This window comes from Mytilus trossulus, chromosome 11, assembly GCF_036588685.1.
Source record: "Mytilus trossulus isolate FHL-02 chromosome 11, PNRI_Mtr1.1.1.hap1, whole genome shotgun sequence".
In the NCBI taxonomy this organism is placed as follows: Eukaryota; Metazoa; Mollusca; class Bivalvia; order Mytilida; family Mytilidae; genus Mytilus; species Mytilus trossulus.
Genome location: NC_086383.1, coordinates 34,851,618 through 34,867,491, shown reverse-complemented (window position 1 = coordinate 34,867,491; position 15,874 = coordinate 34,851,618). Strand labels below are relative to the sequence as shown.

The window sequence follows — 15,874 nt, the reverse complement described above, 5'->3', positions numbered from 1 at the left end:
AGACCAATTTTTGACAAATACAAACAAAACAAAAAGAATACAAAGTCACTTAGTAAATATGTAAAAGGGTTGGGACGAGGGGTCATTTATTTCTGCATTCTTTAATTTTAGGTATTTTTTCTCTTTTTTATTTTTTCCCTCATTATTCTTTTTTCTTTAAACTTCATCAAGACTCATATTTTAAACAAAGTTCAAGTTAGTATACCAGCAGTACCCTAGGGTAATCATTTTTTTTTATCAGGATCTGAAATATTTCAAATTACATTAAATAGTTCAAGATGAAATATTTTCATTTTCACTTTATGAAACATGATGATACATCATGATACATGTAAATGATAGAGGGTCATTTAAAGTGTTAAGCATATATAGCATTTTTTTTATTATATTAAAAAATAACGCGTTTTCTTTAAATTCGAATGTACAAGATTCTTATCATTACATTTTTCTTTAAATAATAATTATGATGATTTCTTTATTCTGTGCATCTTTTGATTATGTGAACAGTATTCCATCACTAAAGTCATTTATATTCCACAGCTATTTTTTTATATTTTTGCACCACATTATTCTCTAATTTTTATAATTTTTGCTCATTTTATCTTTTCTGTAACCCCACCCAGACCCTATTCTGTAACCCCATCCAGACACTACTGTGTAACCTCATCCAGACACTACTGTGTAACCTCATCCAGACACTACTGTGTAACCTCATCCAGACACTACTGTGTAACCTCATCCAGACACTACTGTGTAACCTCATCCAGACACTACTGTGTAACCTCATCCAGACACTACTGTGTTACCTCATCCAGACACTACTGTGTAACCTCATCCAGACACTACTGTGTAACCTCATCCAGACACTACTGTGTAACCTCATCCAGACACTACTGTGTTACCTCATCCAGACACTACTGTGTAACCTCATCCAGACACTACTGTGTAACCTCATCCAGACACTACTGTGTAACCTCATCCAGACACTACTGTTTAACCTCATCCAGACACTACTGTGTAACCTCATCCAGACACTACTGTGTAACCTCATCCAGAAACTCATAGTACACAAAATAAGGAAAAGGTAACTACCATTTGACTTCAAAGGAAGGTTATTTTTTTTGAAAGAAAAGGGTATTCTGATTCCCAATTTTACCCCTACTTTAGTGTTTAACAATTTGAAAAATAATTTGAGTTGTCACACTTGGGATTCAAACCATATTTCTTATCAATATTTCTTTGCGATGATGCGAATTTTGTTAAATTTAAAAAATAAAAGAACGATAAAGGTACAAAATTATAGATCACAAGTTTTCAATAACACCTTCATGACTATTATCGATGACTGAAGGGAACATGGTGGTTAATAACGATCAGACAACAACCTTTCAATCATATATTAGGAAAAGTCGGGAAATCACAAATCATATTTTATTCTTCTACATATTTGCATACGTGTATACCGTCATAGATTAACATTGATAATTACAGTCGGGTACATTTGATAACTATGAACAATTCGTAAGCTGTATCAGTACAAATGAATCTCTGAAATAATGTCCAGTGGCAAATATTTCAGGCAAATCATTCAGATGCATTTGATAAATTTGAAGGTAATGTTTATGAATAGTCTCAGCTATGTAGAAAAAATATCATTTCCAGTTGCAAGTATTACATGTAAATCATGTCAGTAAAATGAATCATGTAATGTCAAGTGACAAATATCACATGCGATAAACAGGCCCCAGATCTGCATGTTTCTCTTTATTTGAACTCAACAAAATATAGACCAGATTATGACAAATACACACAAAAAAATGTCACTCAGTCAATTTATAAAAAGTCCAAAATGTGGGATCCTTCATTTCCGTATTGTTTACTTTTTTATGTCATTTTTCTCTTGTCCCATTATTCTCTATGCCGTAAACTCTGTATCACCTATAGATGTAGACCAAAATATAGAGTCAGTAGAATTTTTAAAGTAAAATAAATTATAAAACCTCTTCAAATGAGTTTGCTTATTGTTGAAGGTCGTACAGTTCCCTATCGGTTTTAACATTTCGACCTTCGTCATTGTTATTTCCGAAATATTCACTCTGCGATTGTTTTTGGGAACGTGGTGGTAGATAACGATAAGACAGCAACTTTGCAATATTAGAAAGAAAACAAACTTAAATATATATATATAGATTTTAATAGAATATGTCTGTCTTCGTTAATTTTGCTTAACGTCCAGTGGCAAATACTTCATGTGAATTTAAATCGATAACAAAAATAGATTGAATAATGAAAGTTATTCCTGATCCCCAATACACGAAATGAAATGTTCAAAAAAGGCTAATATCAATAGCAGTGGGTCTCACCCTGACCCACAAACGAAAACTGTTTGTAAGGATTTTAATGAAAAACTCGGATTACTAAATTCATTGCGCTTTTTCTAAACATATATAAATATATTTAGACTTTTCCGGAAATCACACTGCATACATAATATCATTCTACACTTCTACAGGTAGATTCAATTTATTACATAGAGTATATAATGTACCTATCCTTCTAACGTAAATTGAAAATAGATAAATATGTCTATATCAAATAATCGGTACACAGTCCACCATTATGTAAACAAAGTACACATAAACCCCATTACACTTACAAATAATACTGAAAATGGACAGTTTCTTCTCCTGGATAAGTCTTACCGAACATATTGTGTTTACCTTAGTAGTTGTAATTCTTATAAATATTTATCTTAAGAATGGCAAAGAGGAATTTTTACGTGTCCTTGTCGTAGGATTAAAAGCTCTTCCTGGAGTAAAATCCTTAATTGGAAAGGTATTACATAATGAAGTGGCAAGTTTTGTGAATACTACTGCTTTAGCTAAGAAAAATGGAGGAAAGGAATCTATTCAGAGAGTGCAACTACCCAAAGAAGGTAATTAATCCAGTTTACAATAACAATTTCTTTCTTTCAATGTCCAGTTATTTCCCTTTCACTATAAACTTTTTAATCTAAATGTTATAGGATGTTACTTAATTTCGAGAATGAGTTATACAAAATATCAAAATTAGAAGAAATATATTCATCAATTTCAGTATATTCTGTAAAATGTATCTAACAATAGTTTTGTCGGCAAAATTTGTCTGATTTGATTTTAGTTTATTTTACGTCCAGTTGCAAATATTACATGCATATTCAAGATTATGATCAATTGTCTGTAGTTTATAAAGGTTTCCCTTTTCCCTTTCACTGGGATATGATGAATCTAGACTGAATGCTAGCAGGAGAGTGAAAGAATGATAAAGATTTCTTCCTATGCAACAGTCCAGCCATGAAGGACCCGTAAATGATTTACAAGATTTCTTTAATGCACAGACTAAGTTATTACCTCCCACCACATGTCGTTAGAATGGACAACCTATTCCGACCGGACATAACCCAAAAACAAACTATAAATGCCATTATCATAGTAATTTTTGCATGACGGGAAGTCCGAGTAACCTTTTTTTTTTATATATAATAGTCATCTAATGGACATTCGGGTGCCATGCAATTAAAACGATTATAAAACATTTACTTTTTTTTTCTTTTGGGAAGAGGAGAGTTGAGGAGGTTCGCTGTTCTTTCTGTCATTGTAACAAGCATATTCTGTTAATATTTTAGGAATTTCACCTGAAGAACTTCGAAATCAAATGAACATATTACAGTCTGCTGAAGCTGAGTCAGCAAAAGAAGGGAAAATATTTGCATACGTATATACCGTTATAGATCAACATTGGAAATTACAGTCAGAGGCATTTGATAAATTTGAAGGTATTTTATAAGATATGCATTATCACTGAACTCGTATATATTTGTTTAGGGGCAAGCTGAAGGACGCGTCTGGGTGAGGGAATTTCTCGCTACATTGAAGACCTGTTAGTAACCTTCTGCTGTTGTTTTTTCTATGGTCGCGTTGTTGTCTCTTTGACACATTCCCCATTTCCATTCTCAATTTCATGTATGTCTAACTTAAATGCACGGGCACATAGTACATGTATTACAGTATACAAAGGTGTTTGTTTGAAGGTACATTCTATAGAAACGTCATCATATGATTAAGAGATTAAGATAATGTTCAGTGGAATATATTACAGACTTATAGTCTGAGAAATTTATTAGATTTGAAGGTGCCTTATAATCAAATGTCCGTTATTATGATAGACGTCCAGTGGAAAGTTATATGAATATCAGTTTGACGAATTTATTAAATTTGAAGGTGCATAGAAGTAAATGTCAGTTATAATAATAGACGCAGTGGCAAGTTACATGAAAATCAGTCTGACGAATTTATTAGATTTGAATGTGCCGGGAAGTAAATTTCACTTATAATAATAGACGTCCAGTGGCAAGTTATATGCATATCAGTTTGACGAATTTATTAAATTTGAAGGTGCCTAGAATTAAATATCAGTTATAATAATAGACGTCCAGTGGCAAGTTATATGCATATCAGTTTGACGAATTTATTAAATTTGAAGGTGCCGGGAATTAAATATCAGTTATAATAATAGACGCAGTGGCAAGTTATATGCATATCAGTCTGACGAATTTGTTAAATTTGAAGGTGCCTAGAATTAAATGTCAGTTATAATAATAGACGCAGTGGCAAGTTATATGCATATCAGTTTGACGAATTTATTAAATTTGAAGGTGCCTAGAAGTAAATGTCAGTTATAATAATAGACGCAGTGGCAAGTTACATGAAAATCAGTCTGACGAATTTTTTAGATTTCAATGTGCCGGGAAGTAAATTTCACTTATAATAATAGACGTCCAGTGGCAAGTTACAAGCATATCAGCCTGAGGATTAGATACAATTGAAAATATTTATAAAAATAATATGTCAGTTATATATGTGAAATACGTCCAGAGACAAATATTTCATGCATATCAGTCTGAGAATTTTTATAGATATTACAGTTAACATTTTAATAATGTCCGCTGCCAGTGTATAATATACGTCCAGTGCATGGCAAATGTCACATGCATAACAGTCGATGGAATTCGGTTGATAAATTTCTAATTTAATTACAGAAAAGATCGGTCACTCTGTGGAACATGATACTATTGTTAGTGAATTCCTGCATGCGTTTCTACACGAGAATGCACTGAATCCTATGGTTTTTCCTAGTCTCAGGTTAGTATCTATCGATGACATAAAATTGTACAGTATGAGTAATCAGCAAAAGTCAGCTCAACTCAAAAGAGTCAATTTTAAAAATCTACAGCTTCCCAATCGTAAAACAGGATCTTATTATTTACATCGAATAAGTGTTTTCATGTATGTAATTTTACTCGAAATGACAACAACAATTCCACAGGGCGCAGACACTTTTGTTTTCAGGGTCACAGTATATAGATGTTTTTATTCAATCTTAATGTGTCGAAAACTTTTTACAAGGAGTCAGTTGTCTGCCTTGATTCAGATCTTAAAATACATGTATAGAAGTTAAGTATACTCAAAGAACTTTCATCACCATACTTTGTACTATGACAAACACATTTATACATGATACAGAGTTATGACATTAACAATAACATTAAAAGTCATTGTAGCAAACTTATATTTGCTGTTTTTATGATAGAAAAATGGAAACAGAAATTGTAAGCATGACAGCAGCCATGTTGAATGGAGATCAGGATGTTGTTGGATTTGTTACTTCCGGTGGTACAGAAAGCAATTTAATGGCTGTTAAAACTTACCGTGATATGGCAAAAAAAAGCAGACCAAATATTAGAGTACCAGAAATAGTGAGTTGCCCGCATCATCAAAAAAATAATATTCTTCTCCTTACTACTGAATTGCGTAACCATGCATTGAATACCTACGGTTGCCAAATATAGTTTGATATTGCAAAAAATGAAGTTATATTACTGGTTTAAATTTGTTTCGTGTTGGACAGATGGATGTGCCCGTCACAAGCCTGTAGATCAGTGTTTATACTGGGCCCATGTCTGTCGTATTTGCTGTTCGTAAATTATTTTGCTATAAATTAGGCCGTTAATAGATATAAGAAAATAAGGTACAATGTGTGATATATATAAGAGGTTGTACGTTAGTTTTCACAATTGAATTGTTTCATATTTTTCTTGTAGTGTCCTTTTATAGTGGGATATACGGTTTGGGTTTTCTCATTGGCAATCATACTACAGCTCCTATTTTCTGTAATAAATTTAAAATTACCACTTAACAGCACATAGTCAAAAGACTTAATGACAATATTATATACATGCATGCATGGTAACGTGAGGAGTCTATAATCTCAACTTTGCCTGAGGGAATTGAAACTTTAAAAAAAGTTATTGATCAACGGTAAAAATGATAACCGTTGTCAATGTTAAAATTCTACTTGAACAATTGGGATTCGACCAAATTAAAGAAGTTATGTTATTTAATTTTAGACACAACACTTTAAGTTCTTTATATTCTGAAACGTTTCGTACGGATAATTTTGCATGCAACAAAAATAAAACCTATTATATAATTCAGATAGCACCAATAACCGTCCACCCAACAATTGATAAAGCTGCCCATTACTTTGGTTTGAAAGTAATCCATACACCAGTCGGAGAGGATTTCAGGGCTGACGTACAAGCCATGAGAGAGGTCAGGAATTTTATATGTCAGATTTTTTTATATTATAGAAAAAAATTAAGATATGGTTGAAATAATTTTCTATAAATACACGAATCAATCATTTATTGACACTGATTTTTAATGAATACAGGAATATAACGTTTAAACAAAGAGACACTATCCCTTACACAATCTATTACATACATTGCCTTTTATGATTGACAATTAAACCACACATATGGAATGTATTAATTGATTGTGTAAATGGTTAGTGCTAGGTAAATTGCGAGCATTGAACCCTATGAACCTGTTGACAATTTGTAGAATTAACAAGCATAATAATGCTTAATTCCAAACAGGAAAATAACGGTTGGTGCATGTGTGTTTTAGGGTATGGTTGCGGTAATCTCATACTTCTTATTGCTTTAATTGATGTTTATCTTAGGTCGCTAAATTGAATGAAAGACGTAACAATCATAAAAAAAACTAATCGTTTGCATGATTATAACTGTAGAGTACCGCTGGTATAATATAAGATGATATGCAGATTTAAGAATAATATTTTTTGGACATATTATTTTGTTTGTCTCCAATCTTAATTGACAAGAATTGCAAGGGTTCCTGCTAACGGTCAGTTGTTCTTTCTGCAGAATCTGACTTCCTCGAACAATAAAAACTAGCCTTAATGATATAGCTACGGTCGTTAAAAGTGTAACTACACAAGGTGGCACTAAACACCATCAAACAAACAAACTACATATAAAAACTTGACTATAAACGAGAACAAGTGTGAATATGTTAATTTTATACCATTCCGATAAGTGACCACCATCAGTTGTCTAGGTTCCGACGATGGGGAGGGGGACGTATAGAAAAGGAAGGAAAATAACAAGTGGCGTTTAACACAAACAAACAATTAATTGGTTATTGATGTTTCATCAGGCTATAAACGAGAATACAGTGATGCTAGTTGCTTCAGCACCTCAGTTCTGTCACGGTGTTATTGATCCTATCAAAGAGTTATCGGACTTAGCTGTAGCAAAAGGTCTGCCATTACATGTAGATGCTTGCTTTGGTGGATTCATGCTTCCATGGTGTGTATAAATTCTGAAAATGTGTATTGGAAGCTATTTTCAAATTGTTTTAATATGCTGAAACAATGTATATTCATAAAAAAAACTTCACAAACAATATATTTACTACGAATCCGTTTATCTTTAAGGATTACCAATTTTCGTGGAATACGTGTGCCTATGTTCTAAAAACTTTTATGCATACTTTGGAAAAAAGACTCAAAATCAAAAATTGAATTTTCCATCTTTAATCCAAGAAATTTTGTATGCATGGACTAATGCTCCCACAGAAACGTAAATATCAAGTTATCAAGGAAGTATATGAAATAGAAAACAACAATAACAGTTAAACAATGGAAAACAAAGACAATGTTGTATTGAAATTTGGAAGGTATGAACAGGTGTTTATAGGGACTTTTTGTCACGATTAAAAACCGCTTTTTTATCGCTAAAGTTTCACATTACGGTGCACTTTGTATCACCTCCGGTATTTTGTTGGGATTCATGTTGCTCATTTTTTATTTGGTACATTGTGTTTCTTAGACTTATTATCTTGTGGTCGTTTTTCGTTTGTTTGGGTTTTTTTTGCCATTGCGTTGTCAGGTTGTCTTTGAATAATGGGTCACAATATTCCCTGGGTATCGTAATTCTGCCTTTTTTCGCCACGTCATAGCGCACTATTCTTGTATATATGGCGTTAAATACCATCCAAACGATCATTTACGAAATATATTTTTTAGCAATAAAGAAAGTAAAGCTTGATAAAGTAGGTGTGGTATGGTTGCCAATGAGAATTTACCCAGAGTTTGGCTGACATAAGTTGAGGACATGCTTATCCTTGCGGAGCACCTGATATATTTAGTTTTATATGTTATGTTTTGAGTTGAGTTGAGTTGTGCTGTTTGTTTGTTATATATTTTAGCGATGACGTTGTCATTTTCCCCCCTTATTAGATTGGATGTTCTTTTTGTAAATTTTGCTTCTCTTTTGGAACAATGGTGTTAGAGCATAACATAAGAACAAACTGTAAAAACAGTTTAAAATGACTTGAAATTATAAAAAAGAAGATGTGGTATGAATGCCAATGAGACAACTATCCACAAAAGACCAAAATGATACAAACATTAACAACTATTGGTCACCGTACGGCCTTCAACAATGAACAAAGCCCAACCGCATAGTCAGCTATAAAAGGTCTGATAAAACTATGTAAAACAATTCAAGCGAGAAAACTAACGGCATTGTAAAAAAAATGAACGAAAAACAAATTTGTAACACGACAAACCACTGAATTACAGGCTTCTGACTTGGGACAGGCACATACATAAATAATGTGGCGGGGTTAAACATGTTATCGGGATTCATTATTAAATTAGATAACTGTAAATATTCAGTATATTATAAAGCACATATATCAAACTGTTGTATAGTAACGTTAACTGTGAACATAATGAGTTACTACTTTATTTCAGTTGGTGAAATATTGACGTGTTGATTGTATTTTAACAGGGTAGAGAAACTAGGATACAAAATACCACCATTTGACTTCCGGTTACCCGGGGTAACTTCAATATCAGCTGATGTTCATAAATACGGTTATTCAGTAAAGGTATATAGACTAAGTTTTATTCTAAATACAGTTATTGTCATTTTTTATGCCTAGTGAAATATAATCGTCCATTATAGTTCGACTGAAAAAATAATTAACTAAACATCGATTATAAAAGACATCCCAAGCTCGTTATCCCAAAACCTGCATTTTCTTTTCCCGCCAAGGGAGTTAAAGTTAAAATATAAAATATATTCATTTTAACCGAAGTTATTTGTTTTTTTAAACGCCGTATTGTGACAATGCACATCTTTTTTACCCCGGCAGTGAATAATCTCCTTTTGAAATAAATTCAGTAGAAAAACAATTCCATGGTAGTTGTTCCTATGGATTTTATTTCTGGAAAAAAAAACCAAAAGCATTAGTGGCCAGAAAGACTTACATACTTATACCGCAGAATATCTACACATCAGAATTAATAAGGGACATTTAGGGGTGTAGTAGGCGTTTGATCGTATAGTGTGTTGCTTTGATACGTACAACAATATCATCGTTTCATTTCGCTCGTCAGTAAGTTTATATTTAAAATGTCTAAAAAATTTTCTCGGACCCTAGATGTATACAGTAGCAGTGCCATTAAAAATAAAGTCGGAGCAATTTCAGAGCTAATGTAACTTAATGTTGATTTTTCACTATGAAATAATCATTCGTTTTGCCTTCGATGAACCGTTTTTGTTTCAAATCAGACAAAATCATCTTCCAAAAATATTCAATTATGTAGTATTCATTTTTTACCGGCTATTTCGTCGTGATGATTATTTGTAAAATGTTCACTACGCAACACATACACTGTCAGTGATAGCTATTGTAAATATACCCTTTTATGTGATTTTTATAGGGATCAAGCGTTATAGTTTACCGAAATGCTGAGATTAGAAAACATCAGATTTATACGTACCCTGAATGGCCAGGCGGACTTTATGGTTCTCCTTCAATGGCGGGAACACGAGGAGGTATGCTTGCTTAATCAATAAAACAGACGTTAAATACATGTAAACAGATTTAAACAAACGGGAATTAGAATAATTGAACAATTAGAAATGCGGATATTGAAATACTTCAGGTTGAGAAGTTGAATTAACTGTTTGTATGCTTGGAAATTATTTTTCTCTAACATATTGGAAATTATTATCTGATGTTCGTTGTAACATATACGGGATGTGTAAACATAATTCCTTATCTTTGAAATAATTCTAGGATTTCCTATGCATTAAGGGGGTAGACCTTGGTTCAGGGAGATAACTCTTTAATTCAGTGATGTGTTTGTAAAAGTCAAGTTTCATCAATGTATTTAAAGCATTTATCTGATACAGATTAGTAATAATCTTTGTAACCTAGAAGCTTAGACTATTTTGATGAAAATGGTTGACATAAGCGTACAGATGAGTTAAAGAGTTATTTCCCTTAACTTAGGTCTACCTCCTTAAGGTAGTTAGCGAAAGTACTTTCACCATTAAAGTTACATAACTTTTGACAGGTCGTATTTGTCAACTGCTATTAATGGCGCTGTCTGGCATAAACAACCACGAAAATCTGTTAAATTATTTTGTTTTCAAACGTTTTTTTAAACATAATTTCCACTGAGTTACGTACTATTTCAAACATTATTTTAAAATTGAAGAAGAGTTGCGTCTTTGCAGGAGGTACTATAGCATCAGCTTGGGTTTCCCTAAAAGCTTTAGGTGTGAATGGATTTATGGATAAAGCTAAGGAACTCATGGATACAACAGAAAAAATGATGAAAGGCGTTAATGAAATAGAGGTTTGTATGACAAATTAAATTGTTTATCGTGTATAAACGAATATAAATAAATCATTTACTAGAACACAAATTAAAATCAACAATATTTGATTTTTCATTTTGCATTTAGTCTATAGCAAAAATGTGATTTTGATCTTTATCTCTTTTGTCTTTTTCTTTCCTTAAGTTCCTATGTTATATAAAAAAAAAATATGATTGCCAAGAGGCAACTATCCCAACCCTCCCTCTTACCTGGGACAGTGGTATAACAGTACAACATAAGAACGAACTATAAAAATCAGTTGGAAAAGGCTTAACTCATCAGATGGACAAAAATATAAGTGAACGTGGCCGGGTACTTATGTATCCCGACACAAAAAGACACAATGAATAGATCTGAGAGATATCTGACAGCTAGTTTAAAGCCACTAACAACTAATAAAAAAGCATGCATCTACATTGTAAGACTAAACTATGTGTACTCTTTTAATTATTCATAACTATATTAGTCAAATATAAGTCTTTTGTTTTTGTATGTTTTGTTTTGTGTACTATTGTTTTAGCCGTAGTTTTGTCAATTTATTTTAACTAACAACGCCATGAAAAAAATGAAACATACAAAAATACATGTAAATCGACGAAACAAGTGCAGCGAAACAAAACAACCTGTTTGACAGATACATTGATGATATTATTTTCCTTAAATACACAACACACCAAAAAGAGCACACACATTGACCTTTCATAACTGTTTTAAATTGCTAAACTACTTTCAGGGTTTAAAGATTATGGGTAAACCGGATATGACCGCTTTTGCTATAGGACCATGTGATAAAGATTTAGATATATATGCAGTCGCTGATGCGATGGAGAAGAAAGGTTATATTTTTATCTGGTCCCTACACATCATGATTTTAAATTAAAACTAATGCAATAAAACGTAGGACGAATTCATATCTTTGTGTGTATGTGGAAAATTTAACAGCAAAAACATAGAGATTTCAAAATAAATTTAAAAAAACGAAAAGCACTGACAGCATCATGACTAAAAATGAAGAATTCTTTTTTATCGGATTTGTGTACAATGTACTGAGTATTAATTAAAGTTATTAAAAAAAATTGTCCATGGCATGAATGCAGTTCTTTATTCTTAAAATGCTTTATATTTTGATACTCATAAACAGCCTCGAAGTAATAGCAAACACAGGTTGTTCAGAGTCAGAATTAGGTGTCCGGGTATTGTGACAGGTCTCCCTGTTAACCAGGACGTTAGAAATACGACTCCGCGTGTTGGCCTAATACAGTATTATTGCTCATATTTCATTCCCAGTTCTGGGGTTGAAGTCATAAAACTTTGCTCAGTGCTCGGAGTACAAAAATCATGCTCGAAACATGAAATCCAGCATTTTGATTGGTTGAATTTCGAGTACGAGTACAAAAATTTTACTCGAAAGTTTTATGACCACAAGGCCTGAAGATAGCATAAATTTTAAACACCTACAATTAACCAATCGTTTTACAATATCTTTTTATACAGGATGGACGATAGAAAGGAACCAGAAACCTAGTTGTATTCATTGTTCTATCTTGCCACGCCATACTGCTATAGCGGATGACTTCATCCGGGATCTTAAAGACAGCACTGCTGAAGTCAAGGTTTGTTACCAGTACTTAACTTTTCGTAGATGTCATTATAGTTGTGGTAAACATTTTATCATTTCAAATTGAAAAAAAATGGGTTTTTTTAATTTCGGCTGGGAAATTATATTCTATGATCTGATTTATGTATAATGCTTAGTCCGTTTCTGTGTGTGTAACATTTTAATGTTGTGTCGTTGTTCTCCTCTTATATTTAATGCATTTTCCTCAGTTTAGTTTGTTACCCCAATTTTGTTTTTTGTCCATAGATTAACGAGTTTTGAACAGCGGTATACTATTGTCGCCTTTATTTTTGCATATCAAAAAGAAAGAAATTAATTATACATAAGAAAATGCTTCATCATCCATTCATTATCTTATACGTCAGTCAGGTTGTTCACCTCTGTCTGATATGACAATTATTATAACAAAGTTATAATGTCACACCAATATGATAGTTGTTGCTGTATAAGGCGTTATAATTATTGAATCTTTCATTTCATACAGATTTATATCTGTCTCATTAAATGTTAAAATTCAGGATTATTATTATACAACAATTTTTTTAATTATTTTAAATGTTTTCTCGAAATAACTCTAGCAAACTGAGTTTCGTACTTAGATGAGTGTTTCATGTTCTATGTTCTTAATCTATTAAACGGTAGGCTCTGTATTTTGAAATTATATAAACTAAGTGAAATGTAAAGGAATAAGTGACTATATTCACTTGATGTTATTTATACATTTACTGTGGCTATGCAAGCTGTTGACAGAACTTAAATTTTGTTATCATATGATATTTTTAAACTTTCATTCTTAGACAAGTATTGATTATGTTTACAAAATAAAAATAATAATAATTAAAAAAAAATGCAGAATTTGATGCATGAAATTACGAATAAAAAAAGCGAATAATGGGAAAACTGATTAAAAGAAAAACAACAAAAATACCGAGTTCCAAGGAAAATTCAATACAGAAAGTCCCTAATCAAATGGCTAAATCAAAAGATCAAAAACATCAAACGTACGCAATGTAAAGGGGAAAATGGTTTAAAAGATAAAAGAATACGGACATTAATAACCCTTATTCAGACCCTCATATAAAAATCATTGTAAAATTGTGTATTACACCGAAATACCTTTGTTATTATGGTTTGTAATGACGTAAAAGAATGACCGTTTGTTTAAGGGAAGCATTTTTTCCTCCTTGCAAATGAATGCTTAAACAAAATACGATTGCTCTAATAAATGCATTTTCCTTCGTACATATGAATGGTTATACAAAAAAATAAGTGGACGAATAGATGTAATTTTCCGTCGGGCAATTGAATGGTTATATTTTAAATATTTGGTTGATCGTCACCATGTCTCGATTTCTCGGCTGACAAATGACACGTCATAATTTGTTCATTCCTATCAATTATTGGACGATCATAAAAATGTCTCAGTTTCCCATCTGACACGACATTCATATCTTCGTCATAGGTCAACATGTCTAGTGATGTCAATCAGACAAATTGTTGTTAGTTTGTTCCTGGTACTGACATGTACTGCTGTAAATGCATCTGCAATTGTCGAACTGGTTATGCATTTACTTCAATGCTTGCTGATGTCACTATGCTATATTATTCATTTGAACGAATTTTAGTCTAAAACGGTAATTTTTATCAGAACATCAGCTGATAAGACTGAACAAAAAAATATTTAGTCATGTTCAGTCTTTCAGTCACTTTTTAGACTAATTGACTGCAGTTAATTCAGTACTTTTTATACAATTCGATTGCAGTCGATTAAAGTCATATGAAACGAGTGACTGGTGAAAAATAATGTGTATCAAATTCTTGAACCAATGCATGTATATATCATTAGCTTAGTCTTCTGTGCACGATTTTATCATCATGTATTACGAAAATGTAACGTATAATCGTCAATTTTTTTGCATGTCTATCTGTTTGATATGATGTGAAAATATGGCTGCTCATTGTATTTCACAACGTTATATACAAGCGGGGCTATCATCTGTGTCACATTGACACATTCTCCATTTACATATCGACAATGTCCCTCGTAGACCGTTGTGACTATAAATAGTAAACCCCTTTAAACTAAAACGGCATATTTCAGGTGAACAGCTGTTTGAAGAATCGACGATCAATTATTGGGTCTTGAATTGTCTGGAAAATAATTATACAGTACTTGATTGTATTTGAAAAAAAAATGCCGTTATTAGATTTTAAATTGTCAGATGATGTAAATATCAAAATGGACGCATCAGGCTGAAATTATTTACTGTATATATGTATATAGCTACCACTCGATGGTTATGTTAAACAGTTATAGGTCGGTAGCTACCAAGCATTTGTTGAATAAAAATAGGGTTTGAAGTTAACTACCCATCGATTGAATACCTCTATATTTGCTATTTATTTATTGTAGGAGAACAAGACCCTTGCTAAGAAGGGTACTGCGGCAATGTATGGAATGATTGGAACGATCCCTGACAAAACCATTGTTTCGGATTTCCTTGTTGAGTTCTTTAGTGAAGTCTATAAATGATATATTTGTGAAATCTAACTTGTTTGTCAAAACAAGTACTAGTATAACGAGGAAATTATTGAAAGTACTAAGAACGAGATTCAAATAAAATTGAAGTTTTATTCTGTCGTCTGTACCATATGGAAGAATCTACTGAATAATTTTGGACTAACTGCTTACGGGAAGTTATGAATAAAAAAAATTATTTTATATGTGTTTTTATCAATTCTATTTAAATAGCATTAACTGTACTAAGTTTATTGTACCAGCTGCGCATTTAAAATTTAAGCTCTCTTCAGCAATGCTCGAGACCCATGTATTTAATAAATGAAGTCCAAAACCAAAATGGAACGTTGATGACCTTACACAACTAAGAAAGATCAACATAATGCCAATCCCAGACATGCAATCAGAGCTACATATATTCATGAGAGAGATACGTTCCTTAATCTCAAAATAATTCGAAATTATCGAAGCCTTTTTTTATAATTGCATTAAAATATATATAAAAAAGTTTGCAATTATTTTGTATGTACATATCAATTAATATTTTTTTGTCATTTTTAAAGAGTCAGGTAATGAACTGTAACTATATCTCTAATACACATTCTCTTAACGTAGAATTGTCACGTAAATGTATTTCGAATTTGTTAATATC

The 15,874-nt window shown here is 32.1% G+C and overlaps 1 protein-coding gene across 1 annotated transcript; it reads left to right on the top strand.

Moving 5' to 3' along the window:
• Positions 1 to 2,624: 2,624 nt before the first annotated feature.
• LOC134691020 (sphingosine-1-phosphate lyase-like) lies at positions 2,625 to 15,426 on the top strand. Its single transcript, XM_063551210.1, has 12 exons — positions 2,625 to 2,935; positions 3,665 to 3,814; positions 5,078 to 5,180; positions 5,629 to 5,794; positions 6,534 to 6,650; positions 7,563 to 7,714; positions 9,203 to 9,302; positions 10,141 to 10,255; positions 10,943 to 11,064; positions 11,820 to 11,922; positions 12,581 to 12,699; positions 15,118 to 15,426. The coding sequence occupies exons 1-12, from the start codon at positions 2,671 to 2,673 to the stop codon at positions 15,235 to 15,237; spliced, it is 1,632 nt and encodes a 543-aa protein (XP_063407280.1). The 5' UTR covers positions 2,625 to 2,670; the 3' UTR covers positions 15,238 to 15,426.
• The last annotated feature ends 448 nt before the right edge of the window (positions 15,427 to 15,874 follow it).